The sequence below is a fragment of the Macaca mulatta genome, chromosome 12 (genome assembly GCF_049350105.2).
Source record: "Macaca mulatta isolate MMU2019108-1 chromosome 12, T2T-MMU8v2.0, whole genome shotgun sequence".
Classification (NCBI taxonomy): Eukaryota; Metazoa; Chordata; class Mammalia; order Primates; family Cercopithecidae; genus Macaca; species Macaca mulatta.
In genome coordinates, this window is record NC_133417.1 from 115,322,999 (window position 1) to 115,341,809 (window position 18,811).

Here is an 18,811-nt window from a genome sequence, read left to right on the forward strand (position 1 = left end):
AATAATGATAGCTTTAAAACAGAAGGGTTAATCCTTTAACATATTTTATTGATTCTAAGACACATTTTTTCCATACTTTAACATTTCAGAGATCAGAGTAACTTCACAGTTCATGCAGTAAGAAAGTATTGTATGAGTTTGATTGGCAGTGGTTTTTTAATGATACATAAATAGTGCATCTTAAGAATCAATGAAATGCAGTAAAATTAGCCTACAGGTTAATTGTCCCAGAATTGTTATAACAGCTCCACAAAGTCACCAGAGACCCAGGCTCCTTTCTATTATTTTATCTCTTCCATTCTCAGCCCTGGCTTCCATTTTCAAAGCAATCTCATGGTCCTAAATGGCTGCTGGAACTCCAATCATAACTATCCATTTCCCAGGCAGCAGGCAGAAAGAAGAGCAGGAAAGCAAACAGGGCCTTTAAAGTGACTCTCCTGAGTCCCTCTCAACAATTCTACAACTTCATCAAGTGGATAAGTTAATATTTTATTTTACTTGTAGCTATGGTAAATGGGTTTACTTTCTTGATTTCTTCTCTAGATTGTATGCTGTTGGCATACAGAAATGCTACTGATTTTTGTATGTTGATTTTGTATCCTGCAACTTACTGCATTTATTTATCAGTGTTAATAGTTTTTTTGGTGGAGACTCTAGGTTTTTCCAAACATAAGATCATATCATGTACAAACAAGGATAATTCTTCCTTTCCAATGTGGATGCCATTTATTTCTTTTGCCATTTTTACAAATTTGCCCCGAAAAAGTTTTATTTCTTCTTCTTTTTAAACATTTTAAGTTCAGGGGTACAAGTGCAGGTGTGTTACATAGGTAAACTTGTGTCACGGGGCTTTGCGTTCAGATTATTTCATCAGCCAGGTATTAAGCCTAGTACCCATTAGTTGTTTTCCCTGATCCTCTCCCTCCTCCCACCCTCCATCCTCCAAAAGGCCCCAGTGTGTGATGCTCCCCTCTATGTGTTCATGTTTTCTCATCATTTAGCTACCACTTATAAGTGAGAACATGCGGTATTTGGTTTTCTGTTCCCGAGTTAGTCTGCTAAGGATAATGGCCTCCAGATCCATCCATGTCCCTCCCATGGACATGCAATGGACATTTCATTTTTTTATGGTTGCATAGTATTACATGGTGTATATGTACCACATTTTCTTTATCCAGTCTAAAAAGATACTCTTTTCAATAAGTAATGTTGGAACAGTTAGACATTTATGTGCAAAAAAAAGTGAGCCTTAACATGAAACTTCATGCTTTATTAAAAAATTACTAAAGGGAATACAGATCTAAGTGAACAATACACAATATAACCTTCTTAGAAGAAAACATAGAAAGAAAACCTTATGATTTGGGTTTGGGTAAAGAGTTCTTAGACATGATACCAAATGCATGACCCACAAAATAAAAAAAATGGTAAACTGAAATTCATCAAAATTAAAAACTTTTGTTCTGAGAAATGAACTGTTAAGAGAATGAACTAGCTACAGTGAGAAAATATTTGCAAACCACGTATCTAACAACGGACTTGTATCTATAAAAGAACAGCTCCACAGCGGCTGACAACCTTGCATAGGCCACATAGGCACAGCTTGAATGGCAGCTGAATCTTGGCAGAATGCTTTGTGATCCTCCTGGAATGGGAAAGCATGGGGGCTTGTGAGGTACTGCTACATGCCATTGCTTACTGGCTTCCCTCTATACCAAGAAGGCTGCCAAAGACCCTTTGTCATTATCTCATGGTTTCTGATGAAGTACAAGGGTTTCTGTTTCACTACGCTTAAGGCACAAATGCAGCTATAAAAAAACTGCTTAGCAGTATCATGGAATGGGCTCCTCAGCAACAGGGTATCCTATCATCCTTGCTGTGGTCATCTGACTTCTTCTGTTTCACTGTCTCCCTATACAAAGGTAATGAAGAGCTAGCTCCTTTAGCTACTCTTCTTTTTACTCTCATGTAAGCAATAAACTGGGTCTAAAAAGGTCTTGTTTTTTTGTAGCTGAATCTGTTAGCCTAGCTTTGCCTTGTACTTGACAGTATCCAGAATATATAAAGAATTTTCAAAACTCAACATAAAGAAAACAAACAATACAATCAAAAAATGGGCAAAAGAAAGGTAATATGTGAAAGGCAAGTAAGCACATGATATATTATTCTGCATGATTAGATATAAATTCAAATTAAAACCACGGTGACATACTTCTACACACCTATTATAATGGCAAAAATTAAGAAAACGAAGTGCTGGAGAAGATTCAAAGTAACTGGAACTCTTACATTGCTGGTTGGTCAGTAAAGTGGTACAGGCACTTTGGAAAAACAGTTTCTTATAAGTTTAAACACACACTTACCATGTGACACAGTAAGTCCTCTCCTGGATATTTAACCTTAACAAGATGGTAAGATTTAATCTTAACCAATGTGTCTGTAAACAGATGAATGAATAAACTGTGGTACATGCCTACAGTTAGCACCAAAAAAGGAACAAGTTATTGACTCATGCAACATGGATGGATCATAAATATATTTTGCTAAGAGAAATAAATTATTCTCGAAAGATAACATACTATATGATTCCATTTATATGACCATCTCAAAATGACAGAACTGTAAAGACAGAGATTAGATCAGTGAGTGCCAACAGTAATAGGTGTGGAGAGGGTATGAATATAAAGGGCAGAATTTTTTGAGGTGAAAAGACTGTTAAGGGAGTTTTTTGGGGATGATAAGACTGTTCTGTATATCCTAATTATGGTGGTGATCACATCAATCTATAAAAGCTAAAATTCAGAGAACCAAAAAAGGCAATTTTACTGTTATGTATGAATACCAAAACAGGGAAAATATGCTATATGTTAACTTTCAAAATAAAATGTATAAAGAGAAAGGAAAAAGAGAAAAGGGAGGACTGCTATTTTAAAAAGGAGAGAGACAGAGAGAGAGAGACCAAATACAATTTGAAGACCTTGTTCAGATCCTGATTTGAATAAACTAACTACAAAAGACATTTTTGATGCAGTCAAGGAAAATTTAATGTGAACTTGGAATTATGTGTTAAGTTTTTTAAAGTATGATAATAACCTTGTGGCTATATAAAAATATCTTTACCTGTTAGAAACATATTCTGAAATACATTTGTGTTTGTGAAGTAACATTAAGTCTGGAATTTGTCCTATAATACGTGAGGAAAAAACTGGGGGAGATTGGCAAATGTTGAAGCTGGAGGTTCATTCTATTGTACTCTATTTTTTAGTAAGTTTTACGTTTTCCATACGTTTTTTCTTAAAAATGACATTTTAAAAACTATAGTAGAGCTTCTTTTCCTCATTTATTGTAAAGCAACAGACTTAGACCTACAGTTGGTTTCAATCTCAATGTCAAATCTTTCCAGTGACTCCAAATAAATAAATGCTGTGTGTGCCAAAAATAATACTGACATGAGAAAAACAGTTTGCTAGAAATCTTATACTTTGAGTAATAAACTACTAGAATTACTAGATTAGTAAAAATTTGAAGTTAGATTTTAAAATAGCAAATCAAAACAGTTTTCAATGACACCATCAAAGAAAGAAAGGTCAAGAGTAATTTTAAAGCAATCATGATCCTAAAACTCTTAGCCAACAAACAAAATTACTCAGGCTTTTAAACTCTCATTTATATTTACACAATGTTTCTTTCTTGCTGTGTTGGTCCAGCCTGTTCTTTTGAGCATTATTATTATTTATCGTTTCTTGAGCACTCAGCACTGCATGAGATACAGATGATAAGTTCCCTCCCTAGGGGACAACAATCAAAGCTACACAAGCAAAACATAAAGATAAGCTGTTTAAGAAATAAAAACCAAATGAAAGATTAAGAAGCACATTGTGAATTCCCTTTTATTGTTTGTTTCAGCTTTAAGCCCATGATACAAAACATGCTTCTTTTGGGGGTGTAAAACAAGACTGTAGTTGTTAAGATAAAGAAAGCCACTGGCTTAGAATAGAAAATATACCAGAGATCATTGCAAGAAAATATCCTACCTTAGAAATCTTTTCACTTTCTGCTATACATAAATTACTAGAACCTATTCCTAGCTCTAGAGGAATGTAATCACTATGTATGTGTGCACGTGTGTGTGTGAGAAAGAGGAAGAGAAGGAGAGAGATTTAGGTCTGCCCACTAGCCTTTTTTGTTCCTTTTCTTTTGGTAATACCACACTGCTTCAGAGACTGCTTTTCCCAGTCCACATATTCCTGATGGAACTGTCAATCATAGTCCATTTCTCCCCTACCTTATAATGACGGATGCAGGCCTGAAGCAGCACAAGGTCATTTTTACAGGGCTCATAATGAAGGTCTTCTACAGGGTTCATTAGGCCAATTTGAAAGAAAAGTAGAAATAAATGGATATAGCATAAATGCTGGGAGTTCTCAGCTCCGGAATCAGGCCCTTGAAACTCCATTTCCTGCAGGCCTTTATATGAGCTGCTCTGCAATACTTTTAAGCAACTAAACTTAAGTTTTTGCCTAGGGTGGTTTCAACTGGGTTTCTTTTGTCATTTGCACCTGACAAAATCCTGGGAAGGTAAACAACATACCGGAGGTTGAGTGGCTCCTAAATGGTAGTCATTCAAACCTAACTCTATCCATCTCTACACAATAGACTTTTCCTACTGTGCTAATTTACTTTTTTAACCTACAGATATTTCATTCCTAAAATCTAATTTTCTTCAAGATTGGGAATGGAAGGAAAAGAGGCTGCAGTGAAGTGGGGCAGTGTGGAAGGGGTCCGTCTAGTCCTATATCACTTTCTGGCAGTAGGAGAAAAGTGAAAGCCACAAATACAGTAAAATCTAATAAAAAATTATTTTAATCCACTTTGCATATGATAAAGATCCTAAGCTGGCAACTATACAAACTTCTGCCTAAGAGCAAATCAAAGCTGTATAGTTCTAGAAAAGAATGGTGTAGGTATAGGGTGATTTCTGCATTTCCAACTGAGGTACCCAACTCATCTCACTGGGACTCATTAGACAGTGGGTGCAGTCCACGAAGGATGAGCTGAAACAGGTTGGGGTGTTGCCTCACCCAGGAAGTGCAAGGGGTCAGGGAACTCCCTTCCCTAGCCAAGGGAAGCCATGAGGACTGTACTGTGAGGAACTGTGCATTCCAGCCCAGATACTACATTTTTCCCATGGTCTTTGCAACCCGCAGACCAGGAGATTCCCTTGGGTGCCTACACCACCAGGGCCCTGGGTTTCAAGCACAAAACTGAGCAGCCATTTGGGCAGACACTGAGCTATCTGCAGGAGTTTTTTTTTTTTTTTTTTTTTTTCATACACCAGTGGTGCCTGAAACACCAGTAAGACAGAACCATTCACTCCCCTGGAAAAGAGGCTGAAGCCAGGAAGCCAAGTGGTCTAGCTCAGCGGATCCCACCCCCACAGAGCCCAGCAAGCTAAGATCCCCTGGCTTGAAATTCTCGCTCCAGGCACAGCAGTCTGAAGTCAACCTGGGATGCTCGAGCTTGGTGGGGGAAGAGGCATCTGCCGTTACTGAGGCTTGAGTAGGTGGTTTTCCTCTCACAGTGTAAACAAAGCCACCTGGAAGTTTGAACTGGGCAGAGCCAACCGCAGCTCTGCAAAGCTGCTGTAGCCGGACTGCCTCCCTAGATTCCTCCTCTCTGGGCAGGGCATCTCTGAAAGAAACGCAGCAGCCCCAGTCAGGGCTTATAGATAAAACTCCCGTCTATAGATCACCCAGAGGAAGGGGTGGCTGTGGGCACAGCTTCAGTACACTTAAACACGCCTGCCTGCTGGCTCTTAAGAGAACAGCGAATCGCCTAGCACAGCACTCAAGCTCTGCTAACGGCAGACTGCCTCCTCAAGTAGGTACCTGACTCCCCTGCCTCCTGACTGGGAGAAACCCCCTAGCAGGGGTCGACAAACACCTCATACAGGAGAGCTCCAGCTGGTATCTGGTGGGTGCCCCTCTGGGACAAAGCTTCCAGAGGAAGGAACAGGCAGCAATCTTTGCTGTGCTGCAGCCTCCGCTGGTGATACGCAGGCAAAAGTGTCTGGAGTGGACCTCCAGCAAACTCCAGAAGACCTGCAGCAGAGGAGTCTGTTAGAAAGAAAACTAACAAACAGAAAGGAATAGCATCAACATCAACACAAAGGACGTCCACACAGAAACTCCATCCTAAGGACAACAACATCAAAGACCAAAGGCAGATAAATCCACGAAGATGAGGAAAAACCAGCACAAAAAGGCTGAAAATTCCAAACACCAGAATGCCAATTCTCCTCCAAAGGATCACAACTCCTTGCCAGCAAGGGAACAAAACTGGACAGAGAATGGGTTTTACGAATTGACAGAAGTAGGCTTCAGAAGGTGGGTAATAACAAACTCCTCCGAGCTAAAGGAACATGTTCTAACCCAATGCAAGGAAGCTAAGAATCTTGAAAAAAAGGTTAGAGGCATTGCTAACTAGAATAACCAGTTTAGAGAAGAACATAAATAGCCTGATGGAGCTGAAAAACGCAGCAGGAGACCTTCGTGAAGCATACACAAGTATCAATAGCCAAATCAATCAAGCAGAAGAAAGGATATCAGAGATTAAAGATGAACTTAATGAAATAAAGCATTAAGAAAAGATTAGAGAAAAAAGAATGAAAAGGAATGAACAAAGCCTCCAAGAAATACGGGACTATGTGAAAGGACCAAATCTACATTTGACTGGTATACCTGAAAATGATGGGGAGAACGGAACCAAGCTGGAAAATATTCTTCAGGATATTATCCAGGAGAACTTCCCCAACCTAGCAAGATAGGCCAACATTCAAATTCAGAAAATACAGAGAACACCACAAAGATACTTCTGAAGAAGAGCAACCCCAAGACACATAATCATCAGAATCATCAAGGTTGAAATGAATGAAAAAATGTTAAGGGCAGCCAGAGAGAAAGGTCGGTTTACCCACAAAGGGAAGCCCATCAGATTAACAGCAGATCTCTCTGCAGAAATGCTACAAGCCAGAAGAGAATGAGGGCCAATATTCAAAATCCAGTATTCAATTCAACATTTTTAAAGAAAAGAATTTTCCACCCAGAATTTCATATCCAGTCAAACTAAGCTTCATAAACAAAGGAGAAATAAAATCCTTTACCGACAAGCAAATGCTGAGAGATTTTGTCACCACCAGGCCTGCATTACAAGAGCTCCTGAAGGAAGCACTAAATATGGAAAGGAAAAACCAGTACCAGCCACTACAAAAATGTACCAAATTATTAAGACCATCGACACTATGAAGAAAATGTATCAACTAACAGGCAAAATAAACAGCTAGCCTCATAATGACAGGATCAAATTCAGACATAACAATATTAACCTTAAATGTAAATGGCCTAAATGCCCCAGTTAAAAGATACAGATTGGCAAATTGGATAAACAGTCAAGACCCATTGGTGTACTGTATTCAGGAGACCTATCTCATGTGCAAAACAAACATAGGGTCAAAATAAAGGGATGGAAGAATATCTACCAAGCAAATGGAGAGCCAAAAAAAGCAGGGGTTGCAATCCTAGTCTCTCTAAAACAGATTTTAAACCAACAAAGATCAAAAAGACAAAGAAGGGCATTACAGGGATCAATGCAGCAAGAAACGCTAACTATCCTAAATATATATGCACCCAATACAGAAGCACCCAGATTCATAAAGAAAGTTCCTAGAGGCCTACAAAGAGACTTAGACTCCCACACAATAATAGTGGGAGACTTTAACACCCCACTGTCAATATTAGATCAATGAGACAGAAAATTAAGAAGATATTCAGGATTTGAACTCAGCTGTGAACCAAGTGAGCCTAATAGACATCTACAGAACTCTCCACCCCAAATCAACAGAATATACATTCTTCTCAGCACCACATTGCACTTATTCTGAAATTGACCACATAATTGGACGTAAAACGCTCCTCAGCAAATGCAAAACAACAGAAATCACAACAAACAGTCTCTCAGACCACAGTACAATCAAATTAGAACTCAGGATTAAGAAACTCACTCAAAACTGCACAACTACATGGATACTGAACACCACCTACTCCTGAATGACTACTGGGTAAATAACGAAATTAAGGCAGAAATCAAGAAGTTCTTTGAAATGAATGAGAACAAAGAGAAAACATACCAGAATCTCTGGGACTCAGCTAAAGCAGTATTTAGAGGGAAACTAATAGCACTAAATGCCCACAGAAGAAAGCAGGCAAGATCTAAAATCACCACCCTAACATCACAATTAAAGGAACTAGAACAGCAAGAGCAAACAAATTCAAAAGCTACCAGAAGACAAGAAATATCTAAGATCAGAGCAGAACTGAAGGAGTTAGAAACATGAAAAAGCCTTCAAAAAATCAATGAATCCAGAGGCTGGTTTTTTGAAAAGATTAACAAAATAGATAGACCTATAGTCAGACTAATAAAGAAGAAATGAGAGAAGAATAAAAAAGACACAATAAAAAAACTGATAAAGCAGATATCACCACTGATTCCACAAAAATACAAACTACTACCAGAGAATACCATAAACACCTCTACACAAATAAATTAGAAAATCTAGAATAGATAAATTCCTGGACACATACACCCTCCCAAGACTAAACAAGGAAGAAGTCCAATCCCTGAATAGACCAATAACAGGCTCTGAAATTGAGGCAGGAATTAATAGCTTACCAACCAAAAAAAGCCCAGGACCAGATGGATCCATAGCCATCTTCTGTCGGAGGTACAAAGAGGAGCTGGTACCATTCCTTCTGAAACTATCTCAAACAATAAAAAAAGAGGGACTCCTCTCTAACTCATTTCATGAGGCCAGCATCACCCTGATACCAAAACCTGGCAGAGACACAACAACAAAAGAAAAAAGAAAGAAAATTTCAGGCCAATATCCCTGATGAACATCGATGCAAAAATCCTCAATAAAATACCGGCAAACCATATCCAGCAGCACACTGAAAAGTTTATCCACCATGATCAAGTTGACTTCATCCCTGGAATGCAAGGCTGGTTCAACATACACAAATGAATAAACTTAACCCATCACATAAACAGAACCAATGACAAAAACCACATGATTATCTCAATAGATGCAGAAAAGGCCTCCAATAAAAATCAGCACCCCTTCACAATAAACTAGGTATTGATGGAATGTATCTCAAAATAATAGGAGCTATTTATGACAAACCCATAGCCAATATCATACTGAATGGGCAAAAACTGGAAGCACTCCCTTTGAAAACCAGCACAAGACAAGGATGCCCTCTCTCACCACTCCTATTCAACATAGTATTGGAAGTTCTGGCCCGGGCAGTCAGGCAAGAGAAAGAAATACAGGTATTCAAACAGTAAGAGAGGAAGTCAGATTGTCTCTGTTTGCGGATGACATGGTTGTATATTTGGAAAACCCCATCATCTCAGCCAAAAATCTCCTTAAGCTGATAAGTAACTTCAGCAAAGTCTCAGGATACAAAATCAATGTGCAAAAACCACAAGCATTCTTATAGACCAGTAACAGACAAACAGCCAAATCATGAGTGAACTCCCATTCACAGTTGCTACAAAGAGAATAAAATACCTAGGAATCCAGCTTACAAGGGATGTGAAGGACCTCTTCAAGGAGAACTACAAACTGCTGCTCAAGGAAATCAGAGAGGACACAAACAAATGGAAAAACATTACATGATCATGGATAGGAAGAATCAATATAGTGAAAATGGCTATAGTGCCCAAAGTAATTTATAGATTCAATGCTATTCCCATCAAGCTACCATTGACTTTCTTCACAGAATTAGAAAAAACTACTTTAAATTTCATATGGAACCAAAAAAGAGACCACATAGCCAAGAAAATCTTAAGCAAAAAGAACAAAGCTAGAGGCATCATGCTACCTGACTTCAAACTATACTACAAGGCTACAGGAACCAAAATGGTACTGGTACCAAAATGGATATACAGATATATAGACCAATGGAACAGAACAGAGGCCTCAGAAATAACACCACACATCTACAACCATCTGATCTTTGACAAACCTGACAAAAACAAGCAATGGGGAAATGATTCCCTATTTAATAAATAGTGTTGGGAAAACTGGCTAGCCATATGCAGAAAATTGAAACTGGACCCCCTCCTTATACCTTATACAAAAATTAACTCAAGATGGATTAAAGACTTAAATGTAAGACCTAAAAACCATAAAAACCCTAGAAGAAAACCTAGGCAATACCATTCAGGATATAGGCATGGGCCAAGATTTCGTGACTAAAACACCAAAACCAATTGCAACAAAGCCAAAGTTGACAAATGGGATATAATTAAACTAAAGAGCTTCTGCACAGCAAAAGAAACTATCATCAGTGTGAACAGGCAACCAACAGAATGGGAGAACATTTTTGCAATCTATCCATCTGACAAAGGGCTAATATCCAGAGTATACAAGGAACTTAAACAAATTTAGAAGAAAAAAACAACTCCAACAAAAAGTGGGTGAAGGAGATGAAGAGACACTTCTCAAAAGAAGACATTTATGTGGCCAACGAACATATGAAAAAAAGCTCATCATTACTGGTCATTAGAGAAATGCAAATCTAAACCACAATAAGATACCATCTCATGCCAGTTAGAATGCCAATCATTAAAAAGTCAGAAAACAATAGATGCTGGAGAGGATGTCAAGAAATAGGAACACTTTTACACTGTTGGTGGGGGTGGAAATTAGTTCAACCATTGTGGAAGATAGTGTGGCGATTCCTCAAGGATCTAGAACCAGAAATACCATTTGACCCAGCAATCTCATTACTGGGTATATACCCAAAGGATTATAAATCACTCTACTATAAAGACACATGCACACATATGTTTATTGCAGCACTGTTCACAATAGCAAAGACTTGGAACCAACCCAAATGCCCATCAATGATAGACTGGATAAAGAAAATGTGGCACATATACACCATGGAATACTATGCAGCCATAAAAAAGGATGCATTCATGTCCTTTGCAGGGATATGGATGAAGCTGGAAACCATCATTCTCAGCAAACTAACACAGGAACAGAAAACCAAACACTGCATGTTCTCATTCATAAGTGGCAGCTGAAAAATGAGAACACATGGACACAGGGAGGGGAACATCACCCACCAGGACCTGTGGAAGACAGGTGGGTAGGGGAGGGACAGCATTAGGAGAAATACCTAATGTAGATGACAGGTTGATGGGTGCAGGAAACCACCATGGCGTGTGTATACCTATGTAACAAACCTGCATGTTCTGCACATATATCCCAGAGCTTAAAGTATAATAAAAAGGCCAGGTGTGGTAGCTCACACCTGTAATCACAGCACTTTGGAAGGCTGAGGCAGGCAGAACATGAGGCCAGGAGTTCAAGACCAGCCTGACCAACGTGGTAAAACCCCGTCTCTAGTAAAAATACAGAAATTAGCCAGGTGTGGTGGTATGTGCCTGCAATCCCAGCTACTCAGGAGGCTGAGGCAGGAGAATCGCTTGAACCTAGGAGGCGGAGGTTGCTGTGAGCAGAGATCACACCATTGCACTCCAGCCTGGATGATAAAGCGAGACTCCATCTTTAAAAAAAAAAAAAGTATAAAAAAAAAATTAAAAAAAAGAATGGTATCAAAGTATTTTTTCTTCCCTCTCCTCTTTCCAGCTGTAATGGTTGTATTAAAAAACAATGTTTAATATCAACAATACCAAACAAAATGTTTGTGTTCTAAGTTGAGTAAGAATACATCTATTTCCATTTTAAAACTACTTTAAATTAATGGTTTATTTTTTGTAATTACTTTTAAGTCTCAAATCAAATGTCATTTCCTCACTTTTGAATTTTAAATGCTTAATTATTTACATTGCACTTATGCTTGAAATTATTTCCTTTACATATTTACTTCTTATCTTATTTTACTACTTATTTGTTTATTCACTTATTTTTTAGTGATCTTGCCAGTTTTGTTTGTCATCACTGTATTAACAGCCTGGTTTATAGAAGACATAAAGTAATCATTAAGTTACTAAACACATTAACTGTTGCAAAAAAGCCATTGCTTTGATACCTATAAAATGTACCAATATCTTGAAATTAAAGAATGATGGATTATTCTGTGTTATCAGGTGTCAGCAATTGACAGAACCAAGGCATTCCCTGGTCAGGGTTAGGCAAATACTTAGCTGAGTCCTGGGGGTTTCAAGGCAGTAAGGTATTACGGCTTCCGGCTTCAATCAAAGCAGTTCTCACTGCTTTTCACAGAGATGTTCTGCATAAGCTTTTGTTTGAAGAAAGAGTTCCATTGCTTAAAAACAGGGGGTTGGAGTACAGTGGTAAAAACCACTGTTCTAGGGAATTTGGAGCAAATGGTAGCCAAAATGAGTTTACATTCTAAGTATATTTACTTTTCCCTTTAAAAGTCAATGTGCTATCTTATTAATGTTTTCATATTATAACGACATAAAATTATTTCTGCCTCAGTTTGAAGATTTGAACAATTTATGCTTTTTAGAATTTTAGAGATAAATGAAACACCTAGGCATCTAGATTCAGAAAATCTTTTACCTTTGGCTACATAAAAAACTGTAAGTTAAACCTTATATTGGAAAACTAGAATTTTGGCTTCAAAGATTTGTCCTTCCACTGTGTTAATTTTATATTTATATTTTATTTCCTTCTCTACAGAGAGAGCAGGTAAAAACATGTTTAGTGTTCCTCGCTTCCAAGTTACATTTTATCTTGAGCAGATTTAAAACCAGATTAGCTGTAATAGGATTCCAGAATGTGGGCAGATGTCTACTTGTCAAAGACGATCTCTCTTGCAATCAGCTCCTTCATTATTTCATTTGTACCACCATAGATTGGCTGAACTCTGGCATCTACATAAGCTCTGGATAAATCAGAAGATGATTGAATAAATAAAACATTTTAGAAACTGTAAATTTTGTCTTACCAGGTAACTCTTAAACTATTAATTTAATGAAGTACAAACAATAAAAGTCCTTCACAAATTACTAATTTTTTCAATATGGCATTCATCCTACATTGGAGTAATAGTAAAAAAAAAAACTATTAAGACGTTAATAGTATGTATAGCTTTGTATTAATTTGATTAAAGAGATTACAAATTCAAAATAAAAATAGTAAGTATATATCAGCTGATTTAATTTTGTAAAATTCAGCACATATGATAACACTCTTAAAAAGTCTGTTTTAGATTAGGAAAAGGACAGAATGTCTTAGTTTCTTTTTATCTTTAACATTTCCTAAAAAAGTTGAAATCCACTGGTTTTATAGAAAACGAAAGAAAAAAAGATTCATATTTTCTAGCATTCCCACAACCACTATCACTATTAGGAATATAAACTGATGCTTTAGCAAATATTATTTCCCAGAAAGTTAACAAGTAACTTGTTTTTTGGAAATGGTTAATAGTCACTTCAGTGATGTGTGGAGTTAAAATACAAAGTGGCTGAGTCCATTGCCATACCCACCCACCCCCCGAAAAAAAAAAACAAAAAACCAAATATCATCAGAAGTTCACTTTTGATAGTCATGATAACGACCATGCCACTGTGCAGTTGTTTTTGTCTTTTCTCATCTCATTTTATCCTCTCAGCTCTGGGATTGGGGAGGGATAAATGTTAGTACTGTTTTCCTGGTAAAGGAACTAAGGTAGAGAGAAGTTAATACATTTCCTAATTAATGGTTGCTGTTTAATGGTCACTAACAACACATCATTGGCAGACTGGAATGAGGATGTAGCTATTCTGCCTCTTTTTCAAATATTTTTTTTTGTATATCGCAACACTTTCATTGGCCAAAGCACTTAGAGCTAGTTATTGAACTTTGGACTTTCCTGGTAGACCCACTCAAAGGCTTTTTTTCTTTTTTCTTTTTTTTCTCAAGTATAATCTTGGTGTTTTGTTTTGTTTAAATTTGATTTTTAAGACAAATTAAATGTGCCAGCTCTCTAGGAACATACCATTTTTGGACTTATTCTTCTCCATATTCATCAGGGTTCCTTACAAAGAAATGGGCACTCAGTAAATATTTACTGATATGATTTACTGTATTACAAAGGAAATTTAGAATCTCAGAACTTTTGGCTGAAAACGTTAAAAGCTTGAGATATTTATATTTTCAAACTTTTTTTCTGAACAGATTTTGCTATTCTTTACAAAATCTAGCACCTGCATTTTGAGCACTTACCTACTGTAAACCTACTTCAGCAATCGCACTGCATTTAGAGATATATATATATTTTTAAATGGGCTAGGCTTCTTTTTACATTAAAGAAGTTCCAATGGAGTAGATAAAGCAGAGATTAGTAGACCTTTGATATGTTACTAATTAAATTTAGTCATCAACTAAAATTAACAGTGAAAGGCAGCAGCAGAAATGTTTAACCACACTGCAATGAAGTTCTACATCTAAGGTTGCTCTTCCTAGCATGGCAGAGAAATCTTTAAATGGCAAAGCTTAAATCTCACTCCTCACAGCCTCGAGTCTAATGAGTAAGACTTAAATAAACCCACATGCTGAAGACCAGTTATTTAAAAAGACAAAAACAAAAAACAAAATAAAAAAGCAGAGAAAGCACCTCTTATCTATGAAACCAATACTCAGCAACATATATATAAACTAATGCAGTTTAGTCTGGGGGATATAAGAAACACAATTAGAATAACTTTTTTTAATCAAGTCAAAGTCTCTACATTACATCCACATATTGCCTACTGTGTCTACGTGGCTTTTTTTGTTTTGTTGATTTGTTTTTTTGAGACAGAGTCTCACTCTGTCGCCCAGGCTGGAGTGCAGTGGTACAATCTCGACTCACTGCAACCTCCGCCTCCCAGGTTCAAGCAATTCTTGTGCCTCCGGAGTAGCTGGGACTACAGGCGCCCGCAACCACGCCTAGCTATTTTTTTTGTATTTTTAGTAGAAATGGTGTTTTGCCATGTTGCCCAGGCTGGTATTGAACTCCTGACCTCAGGTGATCCACCCGCCTTGGCCTCCCAAAGTGCTAGGATAGCAGGAGTGAGCCACCGCGCCTGGCCTAAGTGGCCTTTTTGATATTAGGCGATACATGGGAAGAGAAATAGAAGTCTAGTTTAAAAATTCATACAATCTTTGAACAAACTGGCCAAGAAAGGTGATTATTGTTTCTTAAAGGGAATATAAGTCTCTCAAACTAAAACCAGAGATTTCAAATAAGCCATCAAGCTACAATGTTTGCTTGGTACCAACTTGAAGGAGTTGATTTGGAGAAAACAGAGATCAAGGCTTATGCCATACTCTAATCTTAAACCATTTAGATGATTGCCTTCTCCCCACCTAATAGGCCTTTCTTAAATGTGAACTAAACCACACAAACATTGAGCCACTACATAGCTTCTGCTCTTAATGTAATTTTAGTAAAATATTTTTTCTCACTAAGGACTATAAGCATATTAAATGTTTCCAATTATACTTGCCAAAAAGATAAATTTGAAATCATTAGGCTGCCAGTTTGAATGTGGGTTTCATAATTTTTTCCTCTAGATACTTTATATTAAGATAAAAATCTTAAAACGTTTTTAGAAGCCTATATATAGCATTCTTACTCTCAGATTCAGAACAAATTGTACTTTTCTGTATAAACCAAAAATTTCCTTGGGAAAATTTTTCTAAACCAAAATCATTGCTAAATAATAAGAAAAATATATTTTCTAGGGTGATAAGGAGAAAAGCTATGGGGAGACTTCTGAGGTGAAATACTATGTTAAGAGAAAAGGAAATTCTGGAGATTGAGGAAAAAATATGGATGAGGACACTGCCTATTTATAAATTAGTACTGCTTCAAACTGATAAGAATATTCATATATGATAAAAAGATATATTTGATTTTTTCAATTTGAAGGAAATAAAAAATCTATTTAGAAAAAATAAAGATTTTAAATTTATTTTTTAGAACAAAACAAATAATCAGATATTTAAGATATGTGACAACTTAGATCCTTTTCATATGACAGTTAAATTTTCTGTATTGCTTTTTTTTTTTTTTTTTTTCAGTTTTAAAAAAAATGTAGTATTTGGCCAGACACAGTGGCTCACGCCTGTAATCCCAGCACTTTGGGAGGCCAAGGCAGGTGGATTACTTGAGGCCAGGGATTTGAGACCAGCCTGGCCAACATGGCAAAACCACACCTCTACCAAAAATACAAAAAAATTAGCCAGGTGTCATGGCACGCACTTGTTAATTCCAGCTACTCTGGAGACTGAGGCACAAGAATTATTTGAACTTGGAAGGCAGATGTTGCAGTGAGTCCAGATCATGCCACTGTACTCCAACCTGGTGACAGAGTGAGACTGTCACAAAATAAAATAAAATTAAAAATTAAAAATTAAAAAAATGTTTGAAAATACTATTTGTCCTTCTACATAATGATTCAAATAAAGCCAAGGATCAAGCTTTTGTATATTGGTCTCTTTACTTTAAGAAAGATAAAATCCTAGTAGGGAGTTGATAAAAAATTTTTAAAAAGCTGTTTCCATTTGCTTGAATACATTTTGTCTGTATTCAGCTGAAAAATTCAAAAGATTGCACACCTCCTTTCCCTCTACATTTGATGTACAAAGTAAAGAAATTTTCCTTTTTCTTCACATCATAAAGAGGAGTATATCAAAAAACTGTACTTACTTGGCAATTGGGTACTCCCACATGTATCCCCAACCTCCATGGAGCTGTACACAGTCATAAGCTACACTATTTTGTAACTCAGATGCCCTAAATGACCAAAATAAAAGGCAGAAAAGAAATGTTTGAAATGGATTTTCATGAGGTGCTTCAAAACCAGAAAATTAGTTATTTACAATTGTTGAAATGTGCACATGTATTAAGCGATTAGAACGGCATATTAGCCAAGCAAAGAAGATGATAAAAATTACACATGAAATAAATTTCAAGAGACTTTTCATATAAGAATACCTTTTTCATCAATTATATTTCTTGCTAGGTTTTTGCTAGCCTAGAAACAAAAGGTAGAAAGCTCAGATGATTAGGTTTTGGCTATTTCAGGCTAGAAAAAGATACAGTAAAAACTTGAATATGTTCTAATTTATTTGGATTCTCTATATGATCTAAATTACTCAGCCACCTAGTTCTTTTTGCCCTTGTAATATGCATTTTTTCTCCAATGATGTCACTTTCTACTTGAAGATCATGATTCTGAATTTCAGTATAAAAAAGCAATTTTTTAGGGTTCTGACTTTTCAGAAATAAATTGAAGATAACAGTGAAAACCTGAGAGGGCACACTAACAAAGTGTATGCGATCATATAGGAAACATTAGAAAATTATATAGAGATTATTATTCCTGAAGTGTGTATATTAGTAATATATATATTGTTTGTATATATAAACATGCAGTGCTTAAGATTCTTTTCTGATAATATCACAATTCTATCATTAAAATTCATAATAGAGATTTTATTCACCTTAACATAAAAATATGTTAGTTCCAAATTTTTTTCTACTTGTCTTTTGTTTCTTTTGTTTGTTTGTGTGTTTGTTTTAGTGATGGAGTCTCACTCACTCTATGGCCCAGGTTGGGGTACAGTGGCACAATCATAGCTCACTACAGTCTTGAACTCCTGGGCTCAAAGGATCCTCTCACCTCAGCTTCTCCAGTAGGAGTTACTACAGTGGCAAGGTACAGCACCCCACTACTTATTTTTCAATAGTGGGAAGCATAAAGCAAAAATAAAGATATATACTTTTTAAAATTTACAATAATTTTAAACTCAAACCATACGACAGGTGAGGATATTTCTATGCAATATATTAACAATATAATTATTAATAGGCAAGACTTTGGGGACAATAATAGTTGGAATTTGATAGTTTTTTTGTGTTTGGCAAGTATTTTAGTGAAATATTTACTGGGCTATAACTAGCTGCCTCCTGTGCTTCAATGTGAAATACCAGCATGTGTATAAACCTGAGGTTTTCAAATAACAAGGTCAATGGCTATCTGAACTTCTTTTTCCAAAAATATGTAAATTTTTTTTACACTTTTTGCCACTAGTCAAAGAACTTGTTGTAAATGTAAATATAAAAAGTCTCCTCAAAAGTGCAAGTTTCTGAAAAGTAATTCCACACTACTTTTCAATCTGGCAATTTTATTATTATGGGATCATTACATAAAGCACAAAATATTTCCCCTGTTCTACTTGTGACTGAACTGAACACAAGTTAATGAATAATGACAGGAATTTATTCTAGGTTACTCTTGGGCTAATGATATGTGAGAATGTTTGTTTTTAAAAAGAGGAAACCAAATCTACTTCCAGAATCTGATTTAGACCGTATATTCCAAAATCTTAAAATATACAAAAGTCTGACATACAGGGATGTTTTTTCAATCAACTCATCTTTAACACCATCGCTAATAATCTTTAATTCAAATCGAAGTCTTTCTAAACTTAACAGGATTTTTATTTTCCTTTCACTTAATACAGCCTGTGAAACTTTGATTGGACAGCCAGTTCTTCGTGATTTTTTTCTTACATTTGGAAAGCACCTTAAATAGAAAAATCGTGTCCAACTTAGCCATTTCACAGATGATAAAAACATTTTCCTGGATGGAATTAAGTTTATTATAGTTATTTAATAAAAGAATTGGGACTCGATCTCAAGACTCCTAAGTTTTACCGTTCCCTTTCAGCCTCACTATACTGTCGCTCTTCAGATAATTTGAAATTAAACTATTACTT

At 36.4% G+C, this 18,811-nt stretch overlaps 1 protein-coding gene across 10 annotated transcripts in view; it reads right to left on the reverse strand.

Moving 5' to 3' along the window:
- Window positions 1-1,256: 1,256 nt before the first annotated feature.
- Window positions 1,257-18,811, reverse strand: part of ACADL (acyl-CoA dehydrogenase long chain) — a 49,543-nt gene continuing 31,988 nt past the window's right edge. For 4 of the 10 annotated variants that reach the window (XM_077957505.1, XM_077957502.1, XM_077957504.1 and 1 more), the window contains 2 exons: window positions 16,737-16,823; window positions 10,894-11,199 (listed from right to left, as the gene is read on the reverse strand). In XM_077957505.1, coding sequence (XP_077813631.1) covers window positions 11,016-11,199; window positions 16,737-16,823 — 271 coding nt within the window. In that variant the 3' untranslated portion in view covers window positions 10,894-11,015. Of the gene's footprint in view, window positions 1,646-10,893; window positions 12,945-16,736; window positions 16,824-18,811 lie in introns of those variants that run through there. The other 6 variants (XM_077957507.1, XM_001109931.5, XM_077957506.1 and 3 more) reach the window with 2 other exon arrangements.